Below are 15,807 nucleotides of genomic sequence, written 5' to 3' on the forward strand. Positions count from 1 at the left end.
ATGTTAACTATTCTATTTAATGCTGTTGATGAATATTATAATTAATACTGTCTTGCTTGCAGTTTCTTTTATAACATTTAAATTATGAGAATCAAAATGTAACTTTTTTTTTTCGTTTGTATTATGCATTTACTCTCTCGTATATAATGAGAAATTATTTAAATCCTTAAAAAAAAACAGACATTTGTCTTCGACAATTTGATGAATCTCCTTGCTCATGACTTTCACTCAAAATTGGGAAGAACTCAGCGGAATGAAATTTGGCATGCAGTTTTTACATTGAAATTATAAATTTGTATCAAATTTTAGATGGAATTCATCAACAGGAAGTCTGTTCGTTCGCATGCATATGAAAAATACCATATACAATAAGTAGAGGAAATTGGCATACAACATTTATACCAAAACTATATATTCGTCCAAATATTAGATGGAATTCCTCAACAGGAAGTTTTTCTGATCGTTGGTATGCATACGAATACCATACGCCACAAGTAGAGGGAATTTGTTCATGCAACGTTATCTCTAAAACTATACATTTTTAAAGATCTATATCAAATTTAGGAAACAAATACTGCATAGTCCGTCCGTCCATTTGATATCAGTCCTTTTTTATTTAAATGTGGCAACTTAAAAAATTAAAATGCTGGGTTGTGGGATCCAAAATTGTCTATGTCAGACATACATTTATGTAAATACACAAGTCTGATTCTATTCATGATTTGTTTATTTATTTATTTGAAGTTGTCAGTGTATAAGATCATAACATCTCCTAAATTCTGCAAGCTAGATAAATGAAATTTCATATGAAGTTTAGTCGTAAAAATTGTAGATCTATATATTATTTTCGATTAAATTAGTCAATGAGAAGAGGTAAGAAATGCATTTTCGATTATCTTCATTATTATTAATAAGAGAAAGTCGAAGGAAAAACACTTTGGTTTGTATTGTGTTGCTTGTATTGGGGTTTCACTATAATGTATTTTATTTGTAATTTTGTGGAAAGCTATAAATCATAATATAAATATGTTAATTTGGAGATATAGAATTTATATTAATTATTCAAGATACACCTGATGGAGCTAATCTACGGTTCTAAATTATATTTAAATGCTCTACATTTGTAATGGTCCAGACAGATTAATGTGACCATCTGTCAAAATACAGAATTACCACCTTTAGCAGAGCGGAAAGTTGCGAGACATGCAGGAAGAGATCAGTAAGGTTCCTGAAGGTGTTTATTGGGATGTTGAGCCGTGCCAACTTCAGTCCTGTGGCCAGTTGCGCTAGGTTACCGGGTGAGGATCCATGGTGCGAACAATCAGATCGAGGTAGTCCTACAGATTCTCGATTGGGTTCAAGTCCGGAGATTTGCTAGCCAAAGGAATACGGTAAACTCATCCTGGTGCTCTTCGAAGTACGCACGTACACTGCGAACTTTATGACACGTCGCATTGTCCTGCTGGTAAATGCTATCATTCTGAGGAAAAACTATTTGCATGTAGGAGTGAACATGGTCCACAAGGATAGATACATTCCTGTGTTGACCCCCCATGTCTCCCACAATGATGAGTGCATCCAGAGAATACCACGAAAACAATCCCTAGACAATAATGCTCCCTCCTCCAGCTTGAACCCTTCCGGCAATTGTTGCAGGGTGTTTGCTTTCAGACGTTTTACGCCGTATACGCCAACGTCCATCTGTTCGATGGAGCATAAAACATGATTCATCAGAAAAAGCCTCCTGTCTCCTCTCAGTGGAAGTCCAGTTACTGTACTGGCGTGCAAATTCCAGCCTTCGTCTTCGATGAGCAGCAGTCAGCATAGGTGCATTAACCAGGTGTCTGCTGCGGAGGCCCATACGCAACAACGTTGGCTGAACATTCGTTTTGGAGACACTCTTGGTAGTCCCTTGGTTCATCTGGGCGGTCAGTTGCTCAACTGTTGCACGTCTATTCGCCCACACGCATCTCCGCAGCCGTCGTTCATCTCTGCCATCTGCAATCTATGGCCCATGAGGCACCACATTTGCCACGTCGCTGTTTAGCTATCGGCCCGCGAACAGTTTACCAAATTAGCCGTTTGGGAAATGCTTCCGCTCTTGGCCCGAAAACCAATGATCATGAACTTTTGGACGTCAGATAAATCACCCCGTTTCTACATGACTGCAAGAACTGACATGTTTTCCGAATGCCTGACAACACATTTTACATATCCACCAAATCTGCCGATAACACATGCTTTCTGCAATTGGTTATTTAATGTTGACGTCAAAAGAAGGCGGTGACACATTAATATGATTGGACTGTGTATTATTCTAGAATCTACTGCTCATATGTATGTACGAAAAGAATTTTATTTCCCAGTGATACATTACAATGTACAGTGGTGCCATATGAAATGATGTTTCATTTATGAAACATTATTTACATTTAATATGTGAGATGATTTCTTTGACATTAACATCAAGTTATTCTATTCTCTCATATTTATCTCCTTTAATGCGATAAGATTTCATCTGCATTTTTCCACTCTTAATTCCATTTTTAAGGCTGCAGATGTTTTACAAAATCAGTTGCTTTTAATGTGTAAAATAGTACAGTTTAATCAATTGGTTTTTGTGTTTGTTACTAAAATTTGTTTAAAATTTCAGATCAGTCTGAAATTATTTTAATTAAAAGGTTTTTAAGTGTAAATTAAAAGTTAAAAGTGTAAATTATAAGTTTAATATAGCATTAAGACACAATTTTAATAAAGTCACACTAAAGTATCACATATTTTTGTAAATAAAACCTATTTTTTCGAATTTTATTATTATTTTTTAGAATGATCGGCAAATTATATATATTTCATCTAAAAACTTCACAGAAAAATACTTATTGCATGAATTTCTTTTTGCAATTATCATATTTAATTTTATATTATCATATTTATTCGCAATTTTTGAAGCTTTTAGCAGTGTTTAAATATAAAAAACATTAATTCTAAAATGACTCATCTTAACATTTATAAAAGTAAGGATCATTAACCAATCCTTTTAAATATAAAGTGTGAAAATTTAGATTCTGCAAATCTTTTATATAATGCTATAGTTATTTAACAACATCAATAACTGTATTATATTTTATTCGCAGATCTCATTTCTTGCAATTGAAACTAAAAAAATACTAAAGTATTAAGACACAGACTAACGGAAATATGTTTTGTCATGCGTATTAAATCATTAGAATAAAAATTCAAAGCATTTCATTAAATTAGTTCTACAAAACTAATAATTGATTTCCAATAATTTTTCTGTTTTTCAAACAGTTAATCAAATGGAAAAGTGCTTCTAGTTTAACTTACTTTGTGTAATATTTAAGCATTAAAAATATTTGAAGATAAATGTTCATAATTAAAAAAAATATATATGTATGCAGAGGACAAAAAAAAGTACTTTTATAAATTAATATCTTTTTTGTATCATAAAAAAGCAGCAAAAATATCTAATATTTTCGAAATTATTAATGAGTATTTTTGTAGTTCGCATTTAATTATTACCAATTAAATATTATTTTTGTATTTAATAATTATTTTTGTATTTTTGTAATTATATCCTAGATTTAATTAGTCGATGAAGGGCATTTAAAAAAGTTTTTTGTTGATGTTGAGAGTAAAAAGATCATAAAAGTGACGCTGTAATCCTTAGAGTTTTCGAAATTATTTGTCTTTTAACTAGTTTAAATATTTATCTTATGTAAGTAAAATTATTTTTTTTTATTTAGTAACAAATAAAAATCTTCGAAATTAAAGAATTTTGTTCACATATAAATGGGTCAGATGTTTTCACAGATGATAACATTTAATTGCAGTTTTACGCTCCACATTAAAATTTAATTCAAAGAGAAAGTAATCAAAAGTACTTTAAAATGGATTCACGATTTTTTTCCTTTTATTATTTATCGCTTTGAATCAAACCAGTTTGATGAAAAGATATGATTAATTTAATTAAAATGAATCAAAGAATATGCTATAGAGTTAGAGGTGTACATTCAGATTACTTTTTGAAACATATTAGTTTGACTCAGAAAAGATAAATACCATCTATAATTAATTTTGAAGAATTTAATATGGCTGTGTTTACATTATTTCTAATTAAATGCAAGTTATTTTAATAGAAGAAAAATATTCGCTTTATGAAGTAAAAATTAGTGATGGAAAAATATTCATATAATGTCAAACTTCAATAGAATTTTATTAAACTAAAATTTAATTTAGTATAATAAAATTCTATTTTGATGATTTCAGTATTAGCTCAGACTAATTAGTACGTTTGGATAACTTTTTTTTCGATTAATGAATGCCAACTGAAAACTGTATTCGATAATTTTTTTAAAATTTGATAATTATTAATACATTTAGACTATTGCACAAAAAATTTTAATTGCTAGTTCTCGGCGGAGTCACTGAAGGACGGAGTCAGTGCAGAAGATGTTGGAGAAGAAAAAGCTGGTTTCTTGTTTTTCTGGTCGTGTATTAAATCACATGGGTTGGCTAACAGTTTCATTCTTGATGACTGGATATATTTGGGTGTTGGTAATATTTAACCATTGCAATAATTCTGGATAGCACAAAGAGAGCATCTGTAGTTTCAATTATGATACTATAACAATGCTTACTGCATTATTTAAGATGTGTTCAAATAAAAGAGTACGAAACGACACTATGGGTATATTCGAATTCATCATTCACAAGTAATCACTAGAGACCTGAGCACTAATATTCCACTACTGTACGAAGCGAAGGATTCCTTTTCCCAGAATTCCTATGGCTGCGACAGGAGCAAATGTCCTTCACTTCGTCGTTTGAGTTATTAAGTTACTTCCCTTTACGTCGTATTTTAGCGGAGAAAACCATATGGAAGACGCAGGGCTATATGTACAGGTTGTAGGGTGAATGCTCAAACTGCAAACACTTGAACTTGTCCAGCAGACTTTGTATGATCTGAGCACATATACGAGCACTTTGTGGACAAGTACTATCGTGGAGCAGAATCACTCCCTCTGTGAGTAACCCTAGCCGTTTTCTCTTGATGAACTTGTGTAGGTTACGGAGTACAGAGTACTACATGTCATTGTTAATGGTTTTTCCATGCTCGGGCAATTCCTCCATGATATCCTCAAGCGCATTGTAGCGTCAATTGGATGGAATACACAGCTATCTGCTTTTCTGTCCTTTTTTATCCTAAGTATGCATCAAAATGCAGTTTTCTATTAATTAATATTATTATTTATTAATAACCGTATTAAAGTTTCCTTGCAAATGTTTTTGTGCTTTGTGATTCGTTTTTTGGGCTTTTTGCAATAAATATTTCAAGTTTATCAAACTTAAAAAAGAACACTTTAAAACAAATTTGGAAGTCGTAATTAAATCAATACTATTAATAAGAGGGACAAATTAGCTTCTCGGTTGAGCTGATGGCTAATTAATATTAAAAGGGTTTACTCTAGGCACTCTCAGTAGCATGCTAGGTATTTGAACAAATAGGTAATTAAACTAGGTAATTTGAAAAATGTTTAGGATTCTATGTACCATATACGGTCAGCTTTCTTGATTAAATGATCCTTTAAATTTTTAAAAGTAATAATTAGTAAAAGTAAAGAAATAATATTCTTTGGAAATATTATTTCGCTTTTAAAATATTGAAATGCTTGCCGATCACTGGAATATATTATCGATGAGTGGGCTCTTTGTACAAAACATGTCATGGGGCGTACTTTGCAGGCATTATTGCCATGTCAGGCATAATTATATTTCATTGTTCGTGAATGAGGGAATATCTTCGAAAATGATCAAGATTATTCTTTGTATTTATCTTTGCTACAATATGGTATGCTACAGAAAACGCTTAAATTCTTCTATCAATCAATATATCATATCATAAATTTCATCGTTGCATATTAATTTATACATACGTTAAAAATTTATTAGTCCACTATTTATGTGATTTACAAGAAGAATTTGATTTTGAGAATATCGTGATAATTTAAAGTATTGCGTGTCAAACGGAAATTTAATCACAATAATACAATGATGAATATGATTAAAATGTATGTAGGTCAAAAAGTTGAGGAAGGAATCAACGGAAATGTATTTCTGAAAGCTTCTGTACAAATTTTGCATTACCGTAAAATTCATAAATTTTGTCACTTTTTTTATAGCCTCAGAATGATTTCAGCAGAATGGTTTATTTTAATAACATCGCACAGTTTCCTCTCAAACTTGAATCACATATCTGAAACATTTTTTTTACATACATGACATAAGCAATGGTCAACATATTTCATATTAAGTGAAAATGCGGAAATGGAATCACATCCGCTTGTTGCTTGACAATGAATGCTTGTTGCTTGACAATCCGCTTGTTGCTTGACATGAAATTACGACTGTCATAATTTCATGTCAATGAAAGTCATATCCACAGATTAGAAGCTGGATTCTAACTTGTTCCCACCTGTTAATAGTATGTAATAAGCCAGTGGGATTACAACTTTTCACTTATACTATAACTATTGAATTAATTGCCTTATGTACTTTAGTCATATGAGTATTAAATCCCAGTCTTAGTATATAACGAAAATATTGCTTTCCTCTGCTACATAATATCCTTTTATATTTGATAAAATTGGTGATCCTTGTGATTATCAATTGAAGGAATGTTTTTGGAAGACTTTTATTAAAATTGATGACCCATCATCCAAATTTCGAATGACATGAATGTTCTTTTTCTTTATTTCTAAGACATATATATCAACTGCATTACCTATCCATAGAAACAACAGAAGGTAAAAAGTTAACGAGTGCTTTCACAAATGGTTTATTTCTATATATTCGTACAATGAACGTATGTTCATATCTTAGAAAATATCAAAGAAGCCCCATAATGTGCAAGATTTATAGAAAGCCATTTTACCGCTATCTGTGGGTGCCATTGCAGGAATGTAGAAAATAGAAAACAAATGGTTGTTTAAGATCGAAAATGAAATAAAAAAGGAGAAGTGGGAATTATTAAGCATCTATAAACAGTTCCTAAAAAGAGATTGTAACAACTGTACAAATATTTTTGTTTGTGAGGTACCAACCTGATTTGTATTCGACAAATATATTAAGAAAATTGATCTTTTAAAAAAACTTATTATATAAAAATCTAAAAAAAAAAAATGTTCAAAACTGCACTCGCTGTATAGACAAAGTAAAAGACATATCTCATTGTTATTAATGATAGATAAATATAATAATAATATACAATATTTTATCCATTGTTTGAATTTCGAGAGTGAATAAATCAGATACCGATAAAAGTCTGTAACGAACAAATTATAAATTAACGATCCCCATTCTTGAACATTCGTTAAAAGCGCATCCATTATAAATAGGACTCAACATTAAAAAATTTGAATGTTAAGGAATGTTATCTCATTAAGCGAAAATTACGAACTAAATGTCTGAAATAAATGTAGCTAATCCAATGTGTACTTACGTATGCATCGCAAATCCAGGCCGTACCACTGCGTGGTGCCGTTAAAGAAGAGACACTTCGCTCGTGGGTACCCCTGAGGATCGTAACCTTGGAAGCAGGTGTACTGCACAACATCGTCAACATCGAACTCCTGCACTTTTTCTGACGCATTGTGACGGGCGTGAGGAACTTGAGGAGGAACACCGCACATTGCTACAAAGAAACACTAAATTTTAGCTGACGATAGGTAATGTAGTAGCAGGCTGAATGTACTCACATTATGGAAGGATGTATCGCATCGTTCTGTACTTTTTCAGTTCGTGTACTTTTACTTGGTCTTTATTTTCACAACTATCGATCTTAGAAAAGAATTTACAGTTAAAAAAAAAAACTTTCAAATTAGGCAAATATTCAAATTATGGAATTTTTGAAAGTAAGTAAAATCAATTTTATTAAAATTATTAAATCTGGCTTTTTATATGATGACCTGTTCCCTGTAGTTTACTAATAAAAAAAGATGCACGTGCGTTTGTTCTACAAGCCAGACCCTTTGGCCTAGAGTTACAAAACTTGGGGCAGAGATAACTTTCCGTAGATGGCAAGATTCCGGTTTAAATGCAAAAATTCCACGAAAAAGGAATTTTTTTTTTTCCCAAGACAAAGATTTAAAAGATTAAATTGAGAAAATTCCATGATAACTGGACAGCAGAACAATGAGACTATTTGATTTGGTATGATTATGCTAAAAGCCCAGTATTTGGCAAGGTTGTCACTTTCAGATTAACTGGACAGCAAATCAATGAGACTATTTGATTTGGTATGATTATGCTAAAAGCCCAGTATTTGGCAAGGTTGTCACTTTCAGATTAACTGGACAGCAAATCAATGAGACTATTTGATTTGGTGTGATTATGCTAAAAGCCCAGTATTTAGCAAGGTTGTCACTTTCAGATTAACTGGACAGCAAATCAATGAGACTATTTGATTTGGTGTGATTATGCTAAAAGCCCAGTATTTGGCAAGGTTGTCACTTTCAAGTTAACTGGACAGCAAATCAATGAGACTATTTGATTTGGTATGATTATGCTAAAAGCCCAGTATTTGGCAAGGTTGTCACTTTCAGATTAACTGGACAGCAAATCAATCAGACTATTTGATTTGGTGTAATTATGCTAAAAGCCCAGTATTTGGCAAGGTTGTCACTTTCAAGTTAACTGGACAGCAAATCAATGAGAGTATTTGATTTGGTGTGATTATGCTAAAAACCCAAAGTTTGATAAGGATGTCATAAAAACTAGAGGAAAGTCTTTAGTCAAGGGAAAAAAACTAGAGAAGAGTACAGAAGGTGTTTAGGTACAGGTTCCATCAAAATAACCAAGGCACAAAATTACAATTTGTCCTCAAACAGTCAATATGTAACCTAAAAGTGGGACTTCATCACTCTTCCTATAATCTCCTTAATTTTCTCTCATAAGAGGATGTCAAAATGATAGTTATATTTTAAAATACTATATACATACAAATTTGAGCTTCATATAATGGCTTGAAACTGTATAAGTCACTCAAAATATCTTTGGTTATAGTTACAGTTAAATCATTAATATTTACAACTAGGAAAATTTGTAAATATAATTAGACATTCGGAGTAACACTCATTTCAGAACGTGGAGGATTTCGATAGCTATTGCAAATATGCGAAAAAAGACAGTTATAAAATAGTTTGACATTTAATTGAAAATGACACTTCATGGACGATTCGAAGACTTAATTTCTTGGGAAATTCAAAACAAATTCGAATAAAAAGTGCGAATTAAAATTTGAGGAATTCTCACTTATAAAAGTATCCGATTTGTTGTAGAAAGATAATGATTAGCAAAATCATAAGATTCGGCCAAAGCAACGATACAAATTCCACATATTTAAGCTATAGCTACATTAATTCACAAATTAAATAATTGAGTAATTTATAAATTTTTCTTAGAGAATTCTGTATTTAAATCATGAAATAGCTTTCACACATTCCTAAATTCAAAATGTGCCTCTTGCGTTTTACAATAAGATTCGAAAGGTTTTTCTTCAAATTTTACGTCATTGCTTTGATACATAACATAACGCCATCCTGTGCCCCCCGGTGCCTATAACACTAAGTTATCTAACCAGTTGGATGAGCACAAGATGGAAGGAAAAAAAAAGAAAAGAAAGAAAGAAAGAAAATGTTGGTAGATAGAAAGAGACGACAGACCATCCAGGGTTCTCCAGAGACAATCCCATCGGTGTCAAATCCTACACGACTGTATTCAATTTTTTGGTGACGTAATAACCGAATGGAGGGTACAAGGATACTTAAATAAATGGTCACTGTAGGTTCAACTTACAGGGAAACGAGATTACTAACTGAAAAAATTGATAAATTACATTGAGAACATCTGTATGATATGTATAAGCATATAAATAATCACTGAAGAGTCAGAAATCTGTAACGTCCTTCTGAGTCCTGTGGTTTTGATTTCCTTCGTGAGAACTGCACTTTTGAGGGACTTTTGAAGTTATAATTTCGGCTGATTTTGACAAGTGGCATTTTGGTCTCAGCTATTATGTAGTCTTGAAGAGGTCTTGGTGTTTATGAATATGGTTTACTATGGAGTGGATCTTGCCGCGTGAATGGGTATTCGATGCAACTCTCCTGTACCATTCTTCCTCGAGACTTGTTTCTGGCTTCCTCATGTGCCATGAGAGAGTCAGTAGGCATTCGATGGCATAGTGAATTGGGGATCCTATCTCCCCACAGCTACAATAAGGAGAGTTGGCCAGGTGGAATCTGTGTAGGTATGTCGGGAATGGGCCGTGTCCAGTGAAGAAAAGGACATCCGCTCTGTTCCAGTTGGTCGCGTAGAGAGAAACTTTCGGTATTATGTTGAATGTGGAGAGGCCTGTTTCGCCTTCTTCCCATTCCTTTTGCCGTCTTGTCATCATATCGGTTTGGAGGATGTTCTTCAGATGACATCTTGGAAGCTTCATTACATTCCGATCTTGATTAGCGTTAGCCGCTGTTTTGGCTAGTTTGTCCGCCGCTTCATAGCACTTCAACTGGTATATAAATTGACAGCTATTTAATCGGAATAGCATGATTTTGTTCCTGTGATACCGTAGTTACAGATTTATTGAATTGTATAAATGCTTGCTTTTATACTGTGCATAATCCATATGTGCTGTCCGTATATGTGGACTTTGCTATTGATGCAGTAGGACAAGTATCCACTCTGTAAGGTGGAAATATCGTAATTGCGAATATGTTCTGAAAGTGTGTTTGTCCTAATAAATGTTTTTAATGTTTTCTTTCATCACCCCTGATGTAATTGAATAGCTCTATCAATCATTAAAATTCCCCGGAAGGATCAGAAAGGTATCAGCCAGTTGTCATAAATTACATCATCCGCGACCTATTCTTTCATAACCGGCTCTATAAGCCAAGCTACCTCTTTCTAATAATAAGAATTATGCCCATTTTGAATTCAAATATAATAAATTTAACAAAGGTCCTTGCCCAGCTCACTTCCTCTACCAATAGTTTTCCTCCTCCAATAGTTTTCATCCATATTTCTTTTAATCATTGTAACGAAAAGATTTAGAGTTGTAAAAACTTTACATTTAAAAGCAGATTTATTAGGTGTACTTTTTACCTTTCTGTCTGCACTCAGGACTTCGCTCGCTCCAGGAACCGTCCCCTTGGCAGACGCGTTCTTTCGGTCCAGACATCCAATAACCGTCATCGCAGGAATACATCACTCTCGCTCCAAAATGATCCCCCGTCACTTTGTAGTTTCCATTCTCCATCACTCCCAAATCGGCACAGTGCAAGTCTGAAAATATTGAAATCGAAGTGTTAAAATTCAGGCGATGTTTGTATACTTTATCGAAGAGAATGTCTGAAATAATACTCGTACATCAGCTAGAGTGAACTTTTTAGAGATTACGTTTTAAATAAAAATGCCATTATGTTATTTTGGAAATCTGATCTTTAGTGTTTTATAAAGATTTAAAAAATCCGATAACCCTCCCCCCCATAAATTAGTACAATAGTAACAGCAACAATTATATATTAACTATTACATCTATAATCTAATTGGAATCCCCAAACTTTGAATTGGAATTACATATTATTAACATATCAGATATTATTCAAGATATATACAGGGTGTTGCAAAATTAATGGTCCATACTATGAGGGGTGATAGAACTCGCCAAAACAAATAACTTTCACCATACAATGTGGAATCGGAAAGCCACGAGAGGGCACTTCGTGTGAAGTAGATAAATCCCCCGTCTTTCGCAGAGCCCATGATTCGCCCGCTATTCCTCGCCAGAGATGCCGCACTCTTCGAATTTGGAGAAGGCAAATGTGCTCACGTACGGGCGTGCAAATGGCAATGACAGAGAAGCGGTAAGACTTTACGGGAGACGTTATCCGAACAGGGTGCTACCCTATAGGTGAACATTTCAACGTTTACCCAGGCAAATCTCGGAGACAGATTTATTTCGCGGTGAAAGACAAGATACAACCACGAGAACGGACCTCGACCACGGACCACGAGAACAACAAATCGAATCGAGGCAATCCTGGAGACAGTGGACAACCACGCTGAACGAAGCAAACGATCAATAGCTTGGGAGCAAGTGGTCCACCATAAGATGGTATGGCGTGCGCTGCATGAAAAAAAGGTTACACCCTTACCATCTTCAGTGGGTCGAGGCCTTACAGACAACTGATTTTTCACAACATGTAATATTTGCACGTCGCTTCTTGCAACAGAGCATGCTGTAGCTCCAGTTTGCAGCATCTGTACTGTTCACGGATGAAGCTACATTCACGTGCAATGGCTTATTTAATATGCACAGCAATCATGCATGGGTTGCAGTAAATCCACAGGGTACACGTTCGAGTGGTAGCCAGCAAAGATTCTCCGTGAATGTGTGATCCACAATCACTTAATTGGGCCATATCTGTTGCCAGAGCGCCTATATGGACAAAAGTACCTCATCTTCCCCCAGCAGGTGTTGCCGGATTTACTGCAACATGTACCATCAAATGTTCGAAGCATAATGTGGTACAAGCAAGACGGAGTACCAGCTCATTTTCCAGGAATGTACCAAGCTACTTGGATACTGCCTTTGCCTTTCCGAAAAAATGGATTGGCCGCGGAGGGTTAGTCTCTTGGTCTTCCAGATCTCACGATTTGTCCTGCTTAGATTTTTTTTTTCTCTGGATCCAGCTAAAAGTTTTCGTGTACGATAAGCCCATCGCGTCACGGGAGAACCTCGTCGCCTGAATTACCGTTGCAGCTGCAAACATTCATGATATACCAGGAATATTTCAGCGTGTGCGGGATTCAATGCATCGTCGATATGAAGCCTGTATTGCAGTTGCCAATCGCTCATGTGAGCATTTGTTATAAATAAAGGTTCTTTGTCTTCATATTGTTGTTCTTGATTGTATTCTCCATTTCTGCGAAGCAAGGACCCTCCTGTGGCCCGACGTTTGCTTTCCGACTCCACCTTATATAGTGAAAGTTGTTTGTTTTGGCGAGTTCTATCACCTCTTATAGTACGGCCCATAAGTTTTGCAATACCTTGTGTATATATATATATATATATATATATATATATATATATATAATGATTAACATGATTAATCCGTTTTCTCTTTTTTCGAGCAATAACAATGAATGTATGTCTTGGCATTTTTACAGGCCAGACAGTTTGACCTAGAGTTTGCAAACTTGGCTCATATATATAGGGTGGAAATGTGCGCTTCGAAATGTCTTTTTGATATTATAATTCATTATAATTAAACGAAATAATGACGTTTTCTCTCGTTAACTTCCAAAAGTATTCCAGCAAAAAAATATTTTTACATTATCTGAAAATTGAGGAAACTATCTTTTCAACTATACTAATTTTTTTTGCAATTTATGTATGTATGCAGTATTATATATTATTGTATTATACATAATAATTTTTATATTAATTTTTACATAAATTTATATTAATTTTATATTAATTTTTATATTAATTTATATTATTATTTTTAATTTGCTTTGAAAAATATTTCAATAATATTTAACAAAAATACATTTCATTGTTGAAGAGAAACTTAATTTTTTTCATTATTTTTACTTATATTGCTATTAATTTTCCATTGTCGATGATGAAGCTTATTTTTCCATGTTAAACAAATTTCAAGATAAAGCAGGCTTCTGATAAAATTGAAATTTTGTTGTACCTACAATTAAGGTTGGATTTCAAAATAAATAAATTGTGAAAATGTCTTAAAGTACGCCTATTTTTAAATAATACTTTTTTTCCTGTTGGTAATTGGGTGCATTAAGATATAGATAAAAAATTAGAGCTTTTTTTTACAAATATAATTGTTAACAAATTTACTTTATTAATTTTACTTTCATACATATTTGATTTATGCTGCTACTTGAATCGATTGTGTGTCGCTATTTGAATCGGTTTCTTTTTAACTGACCTATAAATTTCGAGCTATGAAATCAGAATGGTATTTAATATTATCGATTTGATAATCACAGTTAGAATGTTAAGCATGCCGATTTGTAACTGGTGCAAAATGTCAATACTTACTGCAATGATTAGATTATATCGTATAAGATAAGACATCAGATCAGACTTCATAGATTTCAAATCAAATCGAAGTCGTAGATTCCGATAGTTTTCTCTTTATTCAAGACCCCACGCTACCTTCGCAGCTGAATATCATTCAGATTTTTAAACAGTTGTGCTGTATTTTGTAATTGGCTTCAAATAGGCTGTTGTAGGAAGATTTGTTTAATGTTTTTATAGGAGTTAATTATTCTTTATGATTGTTGATGTCTGGTAATAAACAAGATATTTTAGATTGGATAGTTATTTTCAAAATTTCGATATCATAATTTTGGATATGATTAGTTATTCCGTGTCTATTGTATTTCCTTGAACAAACTACTTTTTTAATTTTTCAGTCAAAATGGAATATCTTTCCACTTTTGAAAATAAATAAAAGAATAAATAAATAAATAAACTCCATTCTTTGATTTTTTTTTCATTTGCTCATTTTCTTTCTGGTCTAAGAGAACATTCCATATACCACTTTCCGCAATAATAAATGCTTCTTTTATGATTATCATCAACAGAATAATTTATATTCAGAATTATTTCTAAGCCCTTCCACCTTAAAAAAAAAGCTAAAATTCTTTTTATGTGTTTGAATATGATATTTGAACGAACTTCTTACTAAATTATGATGAAGATAATATAATTTTTTTCTTGCATATATGTGATGATCTTAAAGGAAGAAATAAACATGAAACCCAAAGCTATGCAATAGAAATGTTGAAGTTGTTGACTTCATAAATCATAAAACTGAGTACATATAGAGCGAAAAAAAGAACAGGGGAATAATGCAACTAAAACATCCTCCATTTGATGGATGTAGCGTTGTGGAACTTATTTTCTCCCGCACATCAAAAATGACGGAAGCACGAATCAATACTCATCCAAATGTTCATAAAAAAATAGCGCCTGCCGGCATTTTTTTGATGGGAAAAAAAGTCCTAGGTTCTTACGTTTTTACCCTGTACATTTAGGTATTTTTTTCGGCATAGTTCTTATTTGTTAAAAAAAAAAGTGGGAAAGAACGTACAAATGTGTAGTTCTTTGTTGAAACATTAAAAAAGAGAAAAATTTAGACAATGTAATGAGTGTTAAGAAAAAAAAAATACATATAAAAAAATATTGGGTCATGGCAGAGCAAAAAAAAATTCCGAATATTTTTGTAATAAAAACTACCAAATCAACAAAATTATATAGCTCAGAATTGTAAAATGCTACAAAATTCGTTATGTTATTAAAATATAAAAGTCGGCTTTGAAAAGTGGTTCTAGCGTAAGGAAATACGTCGTTTACATATGATGCAAATTTTATTTCAAAATATCTTTTTTCACTAATGTTTTAAATTTAATGCTTAATTTTAAAAACTCCTTTTAGATATACCATTGGTAAAAATTTCAGAATTAATCAATGAATAATTGAGAAACTTAGTTAAATCCTTTACGGTCTATGAATAATCGTTTTCATGAACTGATCTGTAGCATACATTAATAAAGTTACAGAACAAAATCCGCCCTGTGAATGCCTGCCTAGTGAGAGTTAAGTTCAACAAGCTCATTAACGGTTAAGACGCTTTATTTTATTCAAGATCATGAAACATAAGTAACAAAACACAAACTAAACATACACAACACAGCACT

General features: G+C 32.9%; 1 protein-coding gene across 1 annotated transcript in view; it reads right to left on the bottom strand.

Annotated features, from left to right (window-relative positions):
• Positions 1–15,807, bottom strand: part of LOC129989419 (sushi, von Willebrand factor type A, EGF and pentraxin domain-containing protein 1-like) — a 520,410-nt gene that overhangs the window by 121,442 nt on the left and 383,161 nt on the right. Inside the window, exons 3-4 of the mRNA XM_056097956.1 lie at positions 11,179–11,358; positions 7,520–7,711 (exon numbers count right to left, since the gene is read on the bottom strand). Of these exons, the coding sequence (XP_055953931.1) occupies positions 7,520–7,711; positions 11,179–11,358 (372 nt within the window). The remainder of the gene's footprint in view (positions 1–7,519; positions 7,712–11,178; positions 11,359–15,807) is intronic.

This window comes from Argiope bruennichi, chromosome 2, assembly GCF_947563725.1.
Source record: "Argiope bruennichi chromosome 2, qqArgBrue1.1, whole genome shotgun sequence".
NCBI lineage: Eukaryota > Metazoa > Arthropoda > Arachnida > Araneae > Araneidae > Argiope > Argiope bruennichi.